Source organism: Paroedura picta, chromosome 1 (genome assembly GCF_049243985.1).
Source record: "Paroedura picta isolate Pp20150507F chromosome 1, Ppicta_v3.0, whole genome shotgun sequence".
NCBI classification, from domain to species: domain Eukaryota; kingdom Metazoa; phylum Chordata; class Lepidosauria; order Squamata; family Gekkonidae; genus Paroedura; species Paroedura picta.
In genome coordinates, this window is record NC_135369.1 from 83591343 (window position 1) to 83608192 (window position 16850).

Consider the following 16850-nt stretch of genomic DNA (forward strand, 5'->3'; position numbering starts at 1 on the left):
GGAAAGAACAGGCTGTTAATCATCATAAAAAAAATCAGACTTTGAATATTAAAAGGGGAGTGACTTGTATACCATCACCCATGTATGGAAGTCACACAGAGTCTTCCCAGGCTCATGTTTATTCCCAAAGCCCCTACTGGCACCCATAAAAATAATTTCTGAGATAATGTTCCTCCATGGAGATTCCAACCATGTGAATGAGGAAATGTGGAGCTAAGAGATAAATGGGGATGAAATTGCTGCTCTCTCCCCTCCATGGAGCTGCCCCTGTGGAAGAGACAAAATTATCTTGTTCTTCCTTTCTGCAGCCCACTGACTCTCATTTTCTGTCACCTTGTAACTTATTGGCTAGTTTCAATCTCATATTTTATATCAGTGGGATGAATCCTAGGATTTCAGTGATTTCAAATATGAATTTCCCACCCTGACTATAGCATGCAAATAACTTCCTTGCTAATAATCCAGTCACATGTAATTGAGAGCATTTCAGCAATCTCATTTTACTGGCTGGTAATTCCTGCTTCTTTGGTGGTGGTGTGTGTGTGGGGGGGGTGTCTGTTCTGCATGTGTTTTGTTCCCTCTAGTGGCCGATTCAATATCATGCCAAGAAGGTCTGGCATAAAAATGTGCAGTTTAACTCTTCAAGGAGATATGCTGGAATTGAACCTGTCTAATACTGAATCGAACACTATCGGTCTGTGGGGAAAAATGCCTTTTTGTTACTGAAACAGAGAGACAGAGCTGGATCTTCTTGCTGAATGTTAAATGATGGCCATTGAAAAGAATTCTGAGGACCTGAGAGTCCAGTTTGACTTTCATATTAGTTTCACAGGGTTATTTCTAAGAGTCATGTGAGATATACGTATACCACATTTTCAGCTGTGTTTTTCCTCTGGTGTCTACATTTCACAATGCGCCTCTGATTATGAAACAAGTCAGTGCTTAACGTATCACTCCAAAGCTTTAAGCATCTTTCAGTGGCATGCAGTTGTCTATATGACTATGTTACATGGAGCACCTCTATATGCATGGAGATCAGGGGCATGCACTGCTCAAGCATTTCATGAAAAAGAAAACAGCATCAGGGAGCATAGCATTTGCATTTCTGAAGAGACCCAGAGGAGCAAACAAACATAACAGAGCCAACCCTAATGCCTTTCATGTTATGTAGTCCTCTTTCTTGAGCCTTCATTCTTCCCATTTGTTGAGAGTACAAACTACTGGCTCTGACTAATCTGTCCTATTAATAGTCAAGAAGCAACTATTCAAAATATGCTCAGTTCTTAAAGATCAAGCTGCAGTTAGACCAGCACATAGCACTATACTCTGCAAATCTCTAATCCCTTGAGATTGCAAATGGTATTGCATTAATTAGGTAGGATCCTTTTTGTTCATTGTTCAACACATGCGAACACAGCTGTGTATCAGATAGCAATGAAATGCCACATAGAAATGGAAAGCCCATGTGTCAACATGAAAAACTGGCTTTTTCAGCTGCCCCAAGGCATCTACTCATTCACAACAAAACTATCACCTGCACATTTAATTGCTAGGGATTATTCAATGACCAACAAGACCTTGCATAACCTGCAGGTTTATTGGGTTCTAAGTATCAAAGATGGGAATAAGAAAGGGACTATGGAGGAAATTGAGCATATGAATGTAGCTCTTATAATCCAACTGTTTGATGAGATTACAATAATTAAAAGAACAGAAAAATCAGCAGTGCCGTTAAAAAGAATTAAATCTCAGCATGTCTTTAAAACTCCTAAAGCAGTGGGTACCCTTGCTCACAATCCTATCAGTAAGAAGGCTAGTAAAGGTTTTTGGGAAACTGTGGGACTTCCAAGAAGATTAAAGGTAAAGGTAAAGGTATCCACTGTGCAAGCACTGAGTCATGGGGTGACACCCTCCAGCGTTTTCATGGCAGACTCAATACGGGGTGGTTTGCCAGTGCCTTCCCCAGTCATTACCGTTTACCCCAGAGCAAGCTGGCTACTCATTTTACCGACCTCAGAAGGATGGAAGGCTGAGTCAACCTTGAGCTGGCTGCTGATAGTGAACTCTCAGCCTCATGGCCAAAGCTTTCAGATGGCTGCCTTACCACTCTGCACCACAAGAGGCTCTTTCCAAGAAGTTTATGTCTCAAAATAATAAATGCATTGGTGTTACTTGATTCAGAAGAACCCATGGTCTCCTGTGAAGACAAACTGCCACTTTGCATCTCAGATGAAAGTGGTTCCCATTCACACATTCAGTTAGAGCAGGTGTGGCCTAACTGTGGCTCTCCAGATGTCCATGCATGCTGGCAGGGGCTCATGATAATTGTAGTCCATGAACATCCTGAGTTTGGCCACCCCTGAACTATAACATCGGTGATGCGTCAGGATGCTATATATTTGTGGGCATCATGGATCTTCCCTGGACACTGCCTATAATAATAACCACAGTGGTTAGGACATACCCCTAATCATTTATGTGGGGAAATTATTTTATTTATTAAAGCTGATCACCTTACCATATATACTGTATGGTTTATGCCCCTTATGTTCAATTCTAGCTTGGCAAAGGCCAATGTATTATGGGCTGCCAGGTGCTTGACAACCCACCTGTTTTAGCAGGCAGGAAGACCAGGAGGTTTGCTGTGCTTGGTTTGGCTAGTTAGGCAGGTCTGCACTGTTTCCAACACATTGTTTTACTGCCTAGTCCACACTGGCCATTTCACAGAGCCACTATTGCATGAGAAAAGTGCCAGAAAGATACATGCCATCAACTGAGAAGAAAGATCAAAGGAAATGTTATATTGATCTGACATCCTGAATACTATTTTTGTTTTACATATCTCTTCTCCACTGCAGAATTCATAGGTGTAAAGTTTCCTCAGGAGTTAGTAAAAAACATCAATATATCTAATTCTCAACATGGACAAATCTGTGGACACAAACCCAGAGATTAGAGCCATGAATAGAAAAGACAACTCTTTCTATAAACCTGAGAAAAACTGCATGTTTGCAGAAAAATATGAAATCTTTTAAAAAAAATATATGGGGAGGGGTAACACCCCAAAAGGATAAAAGGAGAGCCTATAGCTTTAAGAAACAGTTGCCCTTGTTGGTCATTGCTAGGCAACCACAGCAGTATTGTCAAGCTTTGGTTACTGCCAGTAAAACAGGGGAGAGGCAGGATCATTTACAGGCTGTTTTAGCCTGCAAGGGAGAACTCATCCAAAGCAGGCCCAGCAGCAAACACGAGGTGATTTGCTAGCATTCAACTTGCATAACTCATCCAAGTTCTTCAGCTTGCTACTGTTCCACACCCATCACCCTGCAGAAGCCAGTGTGGTATAGTTGTTAAGAGTTCAAACAAGGATCTGGGAGTCCCAGGTCTGAATTCCTACTTTGCTGTGGAAGCACATGGGCCAATCATATGCATTCAGCCCAGCCTACCTTACAGAATTGTTGTGCGTAGAAAATGGAGGAGAGGAAAAGAAGGTCTGCTGCTTTGAGTCCCTATTGTGGAAAAGTGTGGACTATAAATGAAATAAATAAATAATAAATGCAGCTAAAGATGAGGGGGTAAGATAAAAGGTTAATGGGCAGATGAGTGGAAAGGAAGAAAGGAAGCAGGGAAGGGTAAGAATATGGAGGTTGCCAGGAAGAGGAAATAGTGTGTGGAGGGACATAGAGGAGGTGCCCCTTGCAAGTCCTTGGGGTATCGTTATGCACAACAGGATCTTGCTCACCAGGCAGCTAGAACTGTTCAGAGTAGGGATGCCAGTCCCCAGGTAGTACCTGAGGAACCCTTGGAATCATACCTCATCTCTAGATTAAGGGCCTTTTCGCACAGGGATCTTTGTTGCAAATTGTTTGCGGAATGAAAAATCGCCATTTAAAATAGTGGGATTCGTCGTTATGCATACCTGCCTTTGTAGTGGAATCAGTTGCGTTTTTTAGCGTTTCCCACAGGCTTCCGGTCTCGGCAGAAATCGCTAGAAAGGAAGCGCTATTGACAAGCTCGTCCAGCCCCTGGCCGTCAAGCAGCCAATGGGCAGCCGTTAGCATGCTCCCAAACAGCCCCTTTCCCTTTAAGAAAGGTTTTTTAAAAAAAAAAACAGACCCATAGCAACGAATCTAGGTAGATTCGTTGCTACGGAGAGACCCAGCCAGCTGCCTAATGTGAGCTGTCGTTTGATTGTATGATCGTTTGCACGCTGCCTCGAGTGATTAAAAAAAAATCCCCCCCCTCTCACGGGCCCAATTTTCGGCTGAATTTATGTGTAAAAAATAAAGGGACTTTATTTCAGCAAACGGGCTTTTCAGTGGTTTGTGCTTAGTGACTAAAGGTGAAGGACTGAAGCCAGGGAAGCCTCTAAACAGAAAGAGGCTCGCCGGTGCGTTTATCCCCGCTCGCTCGGAGAAAAAAAAATGGCGATCGCTTCGCCGGAAGTTTGGAGGAGAGAGCCAGGGGGAGGGACTTTGAAGAACCAGCAACAATGGTAACGCACAGGTCTTTAGCGCTACTGTTGCAGATTGGTTGCAGGAGTGTATCGCTATCCGGAGGGTGAATCCACTTTTCTGGATTCCCCTGAAAGCGCCACAACGAAGCGCTTTTTGCTGATTGGTTTCAGGATTGTTGCAGATTGTCTACGACGTCGTGGGTTATGGCAAATTAGTAGCGTTTCCAAATAGCAACCATTCTGCTACTTTGAAGCCGTGCGAAATGGCCCTAAGAGTTCAGTTTCCCTTGGGAAAAAATGGTTATTTTGGAGGGTGGACTCCACAGCATTATAGTCCACTGAGGTCACTCCCTGCCCCAAATCCCACCTATTCCTGGCTCCACCCCCAAAGGCTCCAGCTGTTTCTTAATCTAGAACTGACAAACCAGCTCAGAGTAGTCCCAAGGGTAAGGAAAGAGAAGAAAGGCTGAAGAAAAGGGATAGGCACAGATATAGGTAGGCTGGGTAGGAAGGAGAGAAGGAAAGGAAGCCGGAAAAGGCTTGAGGCCCTTTCATAAAACAGAAAAGTAATATTGGAGGAGGAACAAAGAGATGCCCCCCTGCTTATAATGCTTATTTTATTCTTCCTGGATCTATACACAGCTGAGCACACTTTAATACTAACTACAGATAACTTTTGTTATAAATTTCATTTTTTTGGTCCAGACAGTCACAATATGTCCCCTACTACTAGATTTATGCACAGGCTAAGTAAGCTACAGTTTAGGGCCTGAGATTATTAGACGTGGCCAAATATCTCGTATCCGTCTATTTACATGGAAATGTACATTCCGTTTGCCAGCACTAATGTCTCTTCCAGTTACACAAGTGGCAGTTACCCCATGGTATTGACAAACACCATTTTGTTTCCCCCTATTTTTAATCCTGCTATCATGTGGAGCAGTAGTGGGGAACAAAGCTGACTGGCAGGAAGTTATCCACCAGTGGAGGCTACATGGCCTCCCTAAGGCACGTGCAGTTACTTCACAGCTCTCAGACACACCCCTTTCCTCCATTATTAATCCTCTGGGGCCGCTAGAGCTCCCATTATCAGCTCATCCTACTGAAACCACCCAACGTTGTTTGATTAATGTGGTTTCACACCTCAGGAAGCATGAGAAAGGCAGAACAAACACCTCATCCTTCTTGTTTCCCATCTTTCTTCACACCATCTGGGAACTTTTGCATATTTTCCTGTAAAAAGATATGCAAACTCCTGATGCAGATACAGTTTACACATCTTTATGATGAAGCTGTTAGAGATACTATGGAGAAGCATACTAGAAAAGGGTGGAGGCTGCAAGACATGTGTGTTTTCATAACACACATCCAATACTGAAACTGAATTCAAATGGTCAAACTAATCCCACCCCCTGAATGCCTTCACAGCTGATGAGAACTTCATTTCAATAGGCCATGTATATGTAAAAAGGTAACGGTAAAGGTATCCCCTGTGCAAGCACCGGGTCATGTCTGACCCTTGGGGTGACGCCCTCTAGGGTTTTCTTGGTGGACTCAATACAGGTTGGTTTGCCATTTCCTTCCCCAGTCATTACCGTTTACCCCCCAGCAAGCTGGGTACTCATTTTACCGACCTCGGAAGGATGGAAGGCTGAGTCAACCTTGAGCCAAATAAACAAGTTAATAACTGCCCAAGTCAGGCTCTCAAGTCTGGAATATATCACCAGCTTCTAGAAGCATGCCTGTTAACTATTAATAGACTATTCTATACATTCTAAGTCAACCCATGGCTCTGTAAGCACCACTGGAATTTCCTAGGGAAAGATCTCATTCATGCAGCTGCTGCTTACGGAAGTTACGCACAAATGACAGAGATCTGGTAACCAACAAGACCCTTAAACTCTGATGGATATAGCAGAGCAAGTGTGTCTGCTTAACTAAGGAGAACTGAGAGCATGGATGAAAATGTATTTTCTGTGCCTCAGCCAACCCCCACAGGAATCCCATAGATCTCTCTGGAGAGGCCCTGCAGAGTCAGCTACTTGTCACTTGATTTGTCCCCCAAGGCTAGGGACTGCATGTGAATGATGGCATGATATGGTGAACCTCCACTTACATAAGATCACCTCACCGGATAGCAGAGCCAGCACAGCTGTGACTGAAAGGGATCTTTATCTACTAGTAATTGTGGTTTCAATCCAGATTCTCCTACTTTACTGTCCTATCATAAACTGAGACTTGACAAGTTATTTTCAGCAGGCTCAATATCCTGGCAGTTCTGGGGCAGAACTATGTAGTATGTACTTGCATAATTCTTGTTTATGATTTGTTTTCATGAAATGCACCTGCTGGGAATTCCCTTTGAATAGGAAGACTTACCAGAGTGGGAGGGGTATTTTTCAGTTTTTAAAAAACACTAAGTTAAGGAAGTCCTTTGCCTCTTGTGGCATTCTTCCCATTCAAACTTTAGCCTCAGCAGTGACATTTTGCAAAAAAAAAAAAAAGAGAGATCCGTAAAAACGAATCATAGAACAGTATATCACAAGTAGCTAAAGAATCACATTGGTAAGAACATACTTTTAATTAAACAATAGCAATTCCAGGTTAGTCTGTAGCAGCAAAGTAAAACAAACTTCATCAGATGCCTGGACTATATACTCATATCAGTTATTAATATAGTATGAACAGCTGCTATGGATGTATGCCCCATGTATCTAATGAAGTGAGTACTGGATTATGAAAGTTTATATGCAGGAATACATTATGTCAGTCTCAAAGGTAATGGTGGAGTCCTGTTTCTCAGTGAGAAAGGTAGACTATAAATAGCTTATAAAGGGGGAAATCTGGAGAACTGGAAAACAAAATGGGATTAAAGAAGAACTGGGTTTTTGTACCCTGCTTCTTACTACACAAAAGGAGTCTCAAAGCAACTTACAACTGCCTACCATTCCTCTCCTCACAACAGAAACTCTGTGAGGTAGGTGGGGCTGAGAGCATTGAGAGAACTGTGACTGGCCCAAGTTCACCCATCTGGCTGCGTGTGAAGGAGTGGATAGAGGCTGGTTGGCACTTCTCATGCTTTTAGATTTATCAGTGACATCTGACATGGTCAAACATGAGTTCAAGTGAGTAGCCATGTTGGTCTGAAGTAGCACAACAAAAATAGTCCAATAGCACCTTTAAGACCAACAAAGATTTATTTAAGTTGTGAGCTTTCGAGTGCATGCACTCTTCCTCAGACTAAATGGAACAAGGAACATGAGAGTACAGATATAAGGCAAAAGTAAATTCCAGGAAATTAGTAAACTGTGTCATAGTATCCAAATTAAGCCATATTATGCCATATGATAATTCTTTGCTAAAACAGCTAATCAGTCCTTTTGACTTCAGTTGTAGTTCACAAAAACATTGGGGAAATCAAACTGTCCATGTTAGTAATTAATGGTAGACACTTTCCCAGTTGTGAAATGAAATAATTAAAAGAGACTAGTTGCTTGCCCCATCCATCTCCACCCAAGTGTGGAAGCATCCCTGCAAGTGACAAGCCGTGCAGGCAAGTTATCTTGTCCTGAGACCAGAGAGTTACATTCGAAATTACATTACATATTACTGACATAATGTTACAGTCGCATTGTCCCAAATAAAAGAAAAGAAAAGAAGAGGGGATTGGAAAGAATGTGGACATAAGAGTTGAATGAGATTAGCATGCACAGTGCAATCAAAAACCTGTGTCCTTGTTGAGTCCAGGGTATGCCATTGTTTCGAGTGTTGTAATAACTTGCATTTCTGCAGTCTCCCTTTCTAGTCTGTTCTTGAAGTTCCTTTGCAGTAAAATAGCTGCTTTGAGGTCCCTTATTGAATGTCCTGGAAAGCTGAAGTGTTCCCCTACAGGTTTTTCAGTTTTCAGAGCCATTGAATAGACTTGAATAGGATTGTGAATAGACCTGTTTAGGCTTTCTAGAGACTGTAGTATTAAGCGAAGTTGGAGATTCTGGTCTGCGCTCTATAAATCCTTCAAGAAGAAGTAGAGTCTTGAAGCAGTAGGTTGTGTGACTTTTTATACATTTATCTTCATAAATAAACCCCTGCAAGGGGGCAACTATGACACCAGTGTGGATGGCCTAGAACATTAAAGCATCAATTTTTACCTGCAGGGATTTTTTTTTTTTTTGCATGGAGGATTATTCAACATCTGAATTTTGTACCTACAGCCTGAAGTTGTACTGTACCAGCTTACACTTCTGCTTCTTTATTCTGCTGTGGGTGTAGGTCAAGCCCAAAAGATTATTTCGGGAAACCATAAGAGCTAAATTGCAAGCTGGGAAAGGCTGGATATAAAAATTGTTATTAGTATTATTAGTATCCAACCAATATAACTTGTAGTGTAGACATGCCCTGTACAGGCTAGTCTGTGGGTTAGCTGCTAAAACCTTAACTGCAAGGGCTCTACGAATTTTGATTCTGCACCAGCTGCCACATAATCACTGAAATTCACACCTGAATCTACACCTGTATGTTTCCATTGATATAAGGCAGAGTTAATAGATGACATTATATTCATCCTATTTACATTAATGCATCACCATCCAGCAAGTGAGGTGTGCATAGAGGCTTGCTTCTGCAAATCATTCTCCTTCTCTGGATCGGGGTGACAGACATGTCTGCCATAGCCTGAAACAATGTAAGCCTAAGGAGAGATCAAATTTATCTAGCTGATATAGCAAAGATTTCAATTATGCACAGATCACTCAATTCTAATCAATAAACTCAGCCTTTCTCAGCTTTTTTACCACTGAGAACACCCCAAAACATTCATCAGGCTATGAGAATCCCCAGAAGTGGTGGGATCATGTAGAATATGGTTAGGAAACATATCTATATATAACCTCACCTGGGACTCCTCCCATTCCCACCCCCTCCAGGCCCAACACTGGCCGTTTTGGGAGGGGGGGCAGGTTGGCATGACCATATATGGTCATATCATCTGATAAATGTTTAACACTTTTGAAAAATATATTAAAAATTAATTAAATCCCACCCATTGGAGAAACTCTTTCAAGGCCATAAAGGAACCCCAGGATTTCATGAAACCCTGGTTGAGAAAGCCTCAGTCAGATGTTTAGTCACTCCTTTAATTTAAAAAAAAAGGATTGTTCTATATATAAGGTTTTGTTTCCGGTCTTATAATTTAGCTTCTGATTCTTTCCCACTGTGGTGCTCTCAACACTCCCTGGGCTTCCTTATCCACAATTAGTGGGCTCTTCTTTAGGATAGTGCTAGGATTTTTGTGTCTCTTTTCACTGTGTAGCTGGGACTGTCATCCCTCACAGAGTTAAGCATGCATCCACAGAGATTCAGTGGACTTCAGTACTATTTAATTATCTACAGGGCAGTGGCATTCAAGACAATGAAAATCTTTTTTAAAAATCCATGAATACTTGATCTATACATGTTTTGATACATTCACAGGAATGAGGGTATAAGGCGAGTTAAAAAAAATCCCCTTGAATTGGATTTTAAAAAAAGGTTGTGCTCTTTTATCCTATGCTTCCATTCAATGAATGCTAAATACAGCTGGAGTACACAGTCACATTTATAAACCGAGATGGCGTTTATGGAACCCTCCGAAATCCAGAATTCTACACTAAAGAGCCTGAATTACAGCAGAGAAGAACACTCTACAAACTGGGGTTATAATTAGGCATCACATCCATTGTAATCCTAAGGACGTCATCATGTGTTACCAGCAACTGTTGACAGATCTCATACCAGGCATACTCTGAAATGGCAAGTCTGGAGAGAGCAGCCCACAATAGAAACAATGGCATGTATTTTTGTCCTGTTCCAAGATTGTCTCATAGTACATGTATGCTAGCCAACTGCCAGTCTTGCTGGGAGATCACTGTTCAATATTATGTTACTAGTTTGAACAAAGCTTTGCCACCCTGCATCTATAACCTTCTCATAATATATATGAATATCAGGAATGCACTGAGTGGAACTTATTTTAGCACTATGAAGCACCCTCGTATCTTGTGAAATCCATCAGTCCTTCTCTTGAAAGTGTATATTGTTCCCGGGAATGCAAATGTGACCGTCCAAGCCAAGGAAAGAGAATGCCTTTTTTCAGTGTTATTTATAGATGTGCACGTCTATGTAACATTTGCTTTAAATGCTCAGGATAATATAAAAATAAAGGGGTGCAAAGAAGCATCCACTGCTGCTACACAAACTATTGTACACATCAGTGAAGCATGCATTAGAAGAATGGCAGTATTGTTAGATTACTTTAAACTACTATCTCATGGGGTGGATGTTCTAGTAACAATTTAAAAAGGTAAAGGTATCCCCTGTGCAAGCACCGAGTCATGTCTGACCCTTGGGGTGATGCCCTCTAGAGTTTTTCATGGCAGACTCAATACGGGTTGGTTTGCCAGTGCCTTCCCCAGTCATTACTGTTTACCCCCCAGCAAGCTGGGTACTCATTTTACCGACCTCGGGAGGATGGAAGGCTGAGTCAACCTTGAGCTGGCTGCTGGGATTGAACTCCCAGCCTCATGGGCAGAGTTTTCAGACTGCATTTTTGCTGCCTTATCACTCTGCGCCACAAGAGGCTCTAGTAACAATTAGGTTTTAGTAAAATGTAAGGATTATAAATGCAGATTACATTTTCCCATATGCTCTGTGTTATTTCGTACTGTTTTTCATGATGTAGCAATACTTTTGGATGCCATAAGATTTAAAAATAATGTGGACTTTTTTCTATATAATTCCAGGTAAGGCCATCTATATTGCTTAGGAATTAGGGTACATGAGGCGGAAGAAACATATATGACTCAAATCCAAAGAAAACAAGTAATTTTTCTAGTGGCAATGATTTTTCCATGTTGATTTCAATAAGGTTCAATGGCATCTAACTTTCTCCAGATTGGGTAGCAAATATATAGATAGCCAGGGAGGTATAATGGTGAGAACACTGGACAAAGACTGGAGGAGTAGGGGTTGCTGGGTTCCAATTGTGCCATGAAGTTCATTGGATATCTCTGGGCCAGTCACTTTCTCTCAGTTTAACCTGCTCCACAGGGTTGTTGTGAGCACTGGAAAGAGAAAGAGCCTCATATACTGCCTTGACCTCCTTTGAGGAGGAGTGAAATAAAAATATGATAAAACAATTTCAGGCAACTTATTTTTTTTCTTAGCAGAAATGGGCCCACTAACTCATGAGAGACTGCAGAGCCAACATAACATAGTTTAGGCATGTAGGCTTCTTGGTTGAAATGTGTTAATAGAGAAACTAGGGCCTGCTCTGCACACAATAGATAATACACTTTCAATGCACTTTAGAAGTAGATTTTCCTGTTCCACACAGGCAAATCCAGCTGCCAAAGCACATTGAAAGTGCATTATCCTGTGTGTGTGGAATGGGCCTTGGTTTCCTGTGTATCATCACTCCTTGCTAGTTCACCATGTGCTAATTCCTTATTCAAACACTTCAACAAGAAGTTTCAAAAAGGAAGACTGCTTTGAAAATAATTTATATCAGCTTGCTTGTCTATTATAAATGTGAGACGTCTGAGACTTGAATTTGCATGTTCTCTCTTGATAATTGGGCTCCAATTATTTTTTTAAAAGGCTGATATCTTAGAAAACTACAGATGAATTTAGAAAAAATGAAAGTATCCTCTGAAAAAAAATTACAAAGAAACAAGCAAAGGAGACATTATTCTGGGCAACTCCCCACAAAAATCAGCGAAAACAATCCCAAGCACCCAACTGTGATCTTGCATTTTCTCGTTCATTTCCTTTAAGGTTTGAGCAAGGGAACTGCCCAGAAGATTCAAACCAAATGAGATGAATGGTATATTTCAATCTTCTGTGTTAATATGTATCATATTAAGATTTGTAATCCTGTTGTTCAGAGCACAAAGCAAAACATAATATTTTGCAAATAAATTATTTGTATGTTCCTTTGACAAATGAAATTCCAACCATTTATTAGTATTCGCTTTCCTCCAAGCAGCTCAGGGAAATGTAAATAGTACCTCACATATACACATTTAATCCTCAACTACTCTGTGTGGTAAGTCTTGTAAAGGGAGATGGATGGGTCCAAGGTCACCCAGTGAGCTTCATGGCAGCATTAGGTCTTGAACCTAGGTGCCTTTGACCCTAGTCCAGCCCACATTATGCCACGTGGGCTGCCTACAGGCATCTACCAAACTATTGCTGATTGACTCTTGGAAAGATTTATGGCCATGCTTAAAATTCTCAGCCTATGAACACTGGAAATTCTGAACTTAGGGGCAGGAGGAAGCAGACCAACACTGACTTCATAGCATGCCTACTCTCAGTCCTCATTTCAACTCATTTCTAGGGTTATATGCATTTTGAGTTTTATTCGCTCTGACGAAAATAATAGCATATACTCTATATAAAATCATTCCATAAAACACTTCCACGGGCCATAAATTGTATGTGTTAACTACCATGCAGCTTTGTCACTAGATCTTTCAACCTAAGAATCCCATCAAACTATGCTCAGATTTTTAATAGATTCATTATAATACAGCCAGTATATTAACAAATAATATCCTACTAGTACAACTGGCTATCCAAAACCCATATCCTGAGATTAAATTCTGTACTAACTCCTCTCTAGTCCCAACTGCAAATGAGCACAAAGCAAATCAGCAGAACTATATCCGTACAAATATTTTAAAATCTCATTGCTTTTCATTGTATTTTCCCTGACCTTCCTTTGCTGTTTCTCCCACGCAGGGTCCAGGAGCAGGTCTCTGTCCCATTCATCCTCTTGGTTCATGTACTCATCTTCTTCATACTCATAGTTGTAATGAATACTAGATTCTATTTGAGTTGTCATTTTGCTTAAGAATCAGATTCCGTTTCACCCCTGTTCTTAGTTCTTAATAAGGAGCTCTCAGATTCTTCCCCTTTAGAACCTTGCAACCAAGCAGAGAGAAGAAATTATTTTCTTGTTTCTAGATAGGAAGGTATGCCTATTGCCTTGTTGATGCGATGGGGAAAGTTGTCAGACTGCAGGTAAGAGCTTGCCTTCACTTTCTTCCTCTTCTGCCCCTGGACAGCTGCTGCTGTGATTCTCCCAAAGGAAGCCCACAAGCTCACGCCAAAGGCTGCTGCTTCTGCTTATTATCCCTGGGTTGCCTTGTCACATGATGCTGCTGTTGCTTTGACCATCCACCCCTCCCCTCTTGTTCAAGTTCCTCATTTGTTGATTGCATGTCAGATCTTAACAGGCTACACAATTCCTGCCTCTAGAAACTCATGAATGTAAGCTGACATTGACTGCTCAGTTTAAGGAAGAGAGATATAATGCTACTTGGGGTATTCTTGACAAAGAACAGCAGTAATTTGTCTATAAGACAATTTTCTTTCTTTAGCATCACTATCTGAACCATTCATTCTGCTTTTATTTATTTCACTGGTTTGAAAGGGCCGTTTTGCATAATCAACTTCTGTGGCGTTCCCACCCCCCCAGGAAAATTCTACTACCTTTTTTCTATCCTGGATCACAGGCTTCAGGTAACACCTTTGGAGCACTCAGTGCAGCTTTGAATGGGAAATCAATGTTCATGAAAATTGCTCCAGAACTAACTGAAACTGAACATAAAATGTAGATGTGGGAAAACTTTTCTCCAAAAGCTTCACCACTGGTCCAGAGTTTGATTTAGGCGACCATTATGAATGCTGTAGTAAGATTCAAAATCAACAAATGGAAAGACATGCTATATCACTCCAACAACTGTATAAAACTCCTCAGTGTTCCTCACAACTGAAAATAAAGAGCAGATGCATTTATGAAAACTCTGAAAACTTGCTGGGTGGCCGTGGATCAGTCACTCTCCCACACAGGGTTGTTGTAATTGTGAGGATAAAACAGAAAAGAAGAACTACAACATAAACCACATTTGGTTCCCATTGGGGATAAATGTGTGCATATAAATATCTTCTAAATAAATAAAACAGACTAACTCTGCTTAGCACAACATTTAAACTGCTGAATATAGTAGGACCATAAGACAACAGAATGAGAAAACAGCTGATGTTACCAAAGCTGACCTCCATGCGCAGTTTGTTCACAAAATCACACAGTAGGAACTAATCATTCAGTGTACTGGCTTAGTAATAGCCAGTCGTTGTAATAGCTAGGGCTTATATCCATACTTTGAAAGGTTGCAAGGCCTTTGAAAAAAGGGTCTCCTGAATACTTTTGTATGTACAGAAGGAAGACAACTCACAGAAATAATAAAAGAAACAGATAGGTTTATCAGGAAAAGGCTCCACTGAAAAGTACATGAGGCTGAATGTGGGCAGTTTCTAAAACACACAAAATGAAAGCAGATTGACTCACAGGTTACTTATGACATGTATTAGAAATGTTAATTTGTATAGAGGAGTGCTTGGAAATACATATATATGAGAATTATACATAAGGAAATTGTTCACAGACAACTGACATAATACTTCTTAAACATTTTTTTCTAAACAACATTCCTCAGCATGTAAGGTTTTTTTTTAGATCTGCAGCCTCTTTCTACATAGCGTTATACATTTCAAAAAAACTGCACCAAAAGCAAGCTTGTCTTCCCAATCTGTTCAAGCACTAAAACGGCAGGCACACCAAGCTGACTTACAATGTAATACGCATGGTGACAGGTGGAAAACTACAAATAGTGCTGGCATACGATTGGAAAAAATGGCGAGGCAGATCCAGGATTTTAAAAATGGTACAGCAGTGGGAATGTGAGGGGAAGGCAGGAGGTGGGGAGAGGAATGGAAAGGAAGGGCAGGACTTTGGAGATACAGAATAACTTACTGCAAACTTACTGGCTGTTGTGTTTTCATGGCTGCATTAATATTTTGCATTTGTATATTATAATATTTATATTATATATAATATATATGTATTATATACAATCAACATGGTCCCATGGCTGATACAGAAATCGACAGAAAACAGATCTTTCTTCAAACTTGGGGTTCCCCTCACCAGATTTGTATGGAGGCTAATGAGTCGAAATGTACTGATTGTCAGATGTTAAAAGAAAATTGGTCTAAAATATATTTATATGGTATATTGACCCCCAAGATATAGCACCAGTCTCTAAGAGTTATAATAAGAGTGATAATGGCAAATGTTGAAAGTGTCAGAATATAAATGTATAATTCTGTCATATATGGTGGACCTGCCAGAAAGAGAGGGAACATTGGATTATGATTTATGATGAGGTGCAAAAAGATATTGAAAGTTAAATTTGTGCTGGATCCAAAATAAAATCAGAGTCCAGTAGCACCTTAAAGTCCAGTAGCATCTTAAAGTTCAGGGCGTGAGCCTTCAAGTGCAAGCACTCTCTGACTATTTCATGTAAGGAGTTCATAGCCTGATGAAGAGTGCTTGCACTTGAAAGCTCATGCCCTGAATAAATCTTTGTTGGTCTTAAAAGTGCTACAGGACTCTGATTTTATTGTGCTCCTTCAGACCAACACAGCTATCCATTTGAATCTATCCTGCTGAATCCAAAATGTGTGTTATTAAATATGGTACAAAATAATATTAGAATGTGTAGTGAGCTTGTTAAATATATGATAACAGCTGTTTATTAATAATAAAAATAGCAGAACACAGAGACCAGATCTCCCGCTTTGCCAGTCCTTCCTGCCACTGCTCAGCGTGGTCCCCCCCACCCAGGGGTCACTCCCCTGCTGGTTACCAGCCTCAGCCTGGCAACCCTATAAGAAAGACACTACACAGAGTAAAATATTGAACAAATAGGTGTCGGACTAGGTAGACCAGAGATGGAACCCCCTAGATAAAAGTTTTGGCCTGGCCTAGCATCAGACTGGAAGAACTCAGCTCCCCAGTACCACCAAATACAGAACTATTTAAGCAGTTCGAGAATTTGGTGAGAAACACGAAACACACATTAATGGCAGCTTGTGGGAGTCACCTTATCCAGCCACACATTCTCCGCATAACTTACCTTACAGGGTTGTTGTGACGATAAAATGGAGAAGGGAACAATGTTATACTCCACTTTGGGTCCCTACTGAGAAAAGTGGGATATAAGTAAATCAATAATGTATCTCATGAAAAGTGAGATTAAGGTGCAGGAGTAAGAACACACTTCTCTGCGGGTCTTCTCCATTTTATGAATGGATATTTTAAATTAAATTCGACTGCTTGCTGCATTTTCTGCGTGTTTACCCTTATGGTGTCTTTGTTTTTTTTTGAAAACCTGCTTCCCAGCCCGCAGGCGGGACAATTATACGAATGATGGAAGAAGTCTTTTCGGACTTCGCCGAAAAACATTTCTAAACCTCTTCAGTCCCTTTGGCTCCAAGTTCGTCGCCGTAC

The 16850-nt window shown here is 40.9% G+C and overlaps 1 protein-coding gene across 2 annotated transcripts in view; it reads right to left on the reverse strand.

The window, feature by feature from the left end:
* ACTN2 (actinin alpha 2) overlaps window positions 1-13613 on the reverse strand; it is a 73238-nt gene extending 59625 nt beyond the window's left edge. The window contains exon 1 of one of the 2 annotated variants that reach the window (XM_077345531.1): window positions 13209-13613. In XM_077345531.1, coding sequence (XP_077201646.1) covers window positions 13209-13337 — 129 coding nt within the window. In that variant the 5' untranslated portion in view covers window positions 13338-13613. The remainder of the gene's footprint in view (window positions 1-13208) is intronic. The other variant, XM_077345523.1, reaches the window with a different exon arrangement.
* Window positions 13614-16850: the final 3237 nt, after the last annotated feature.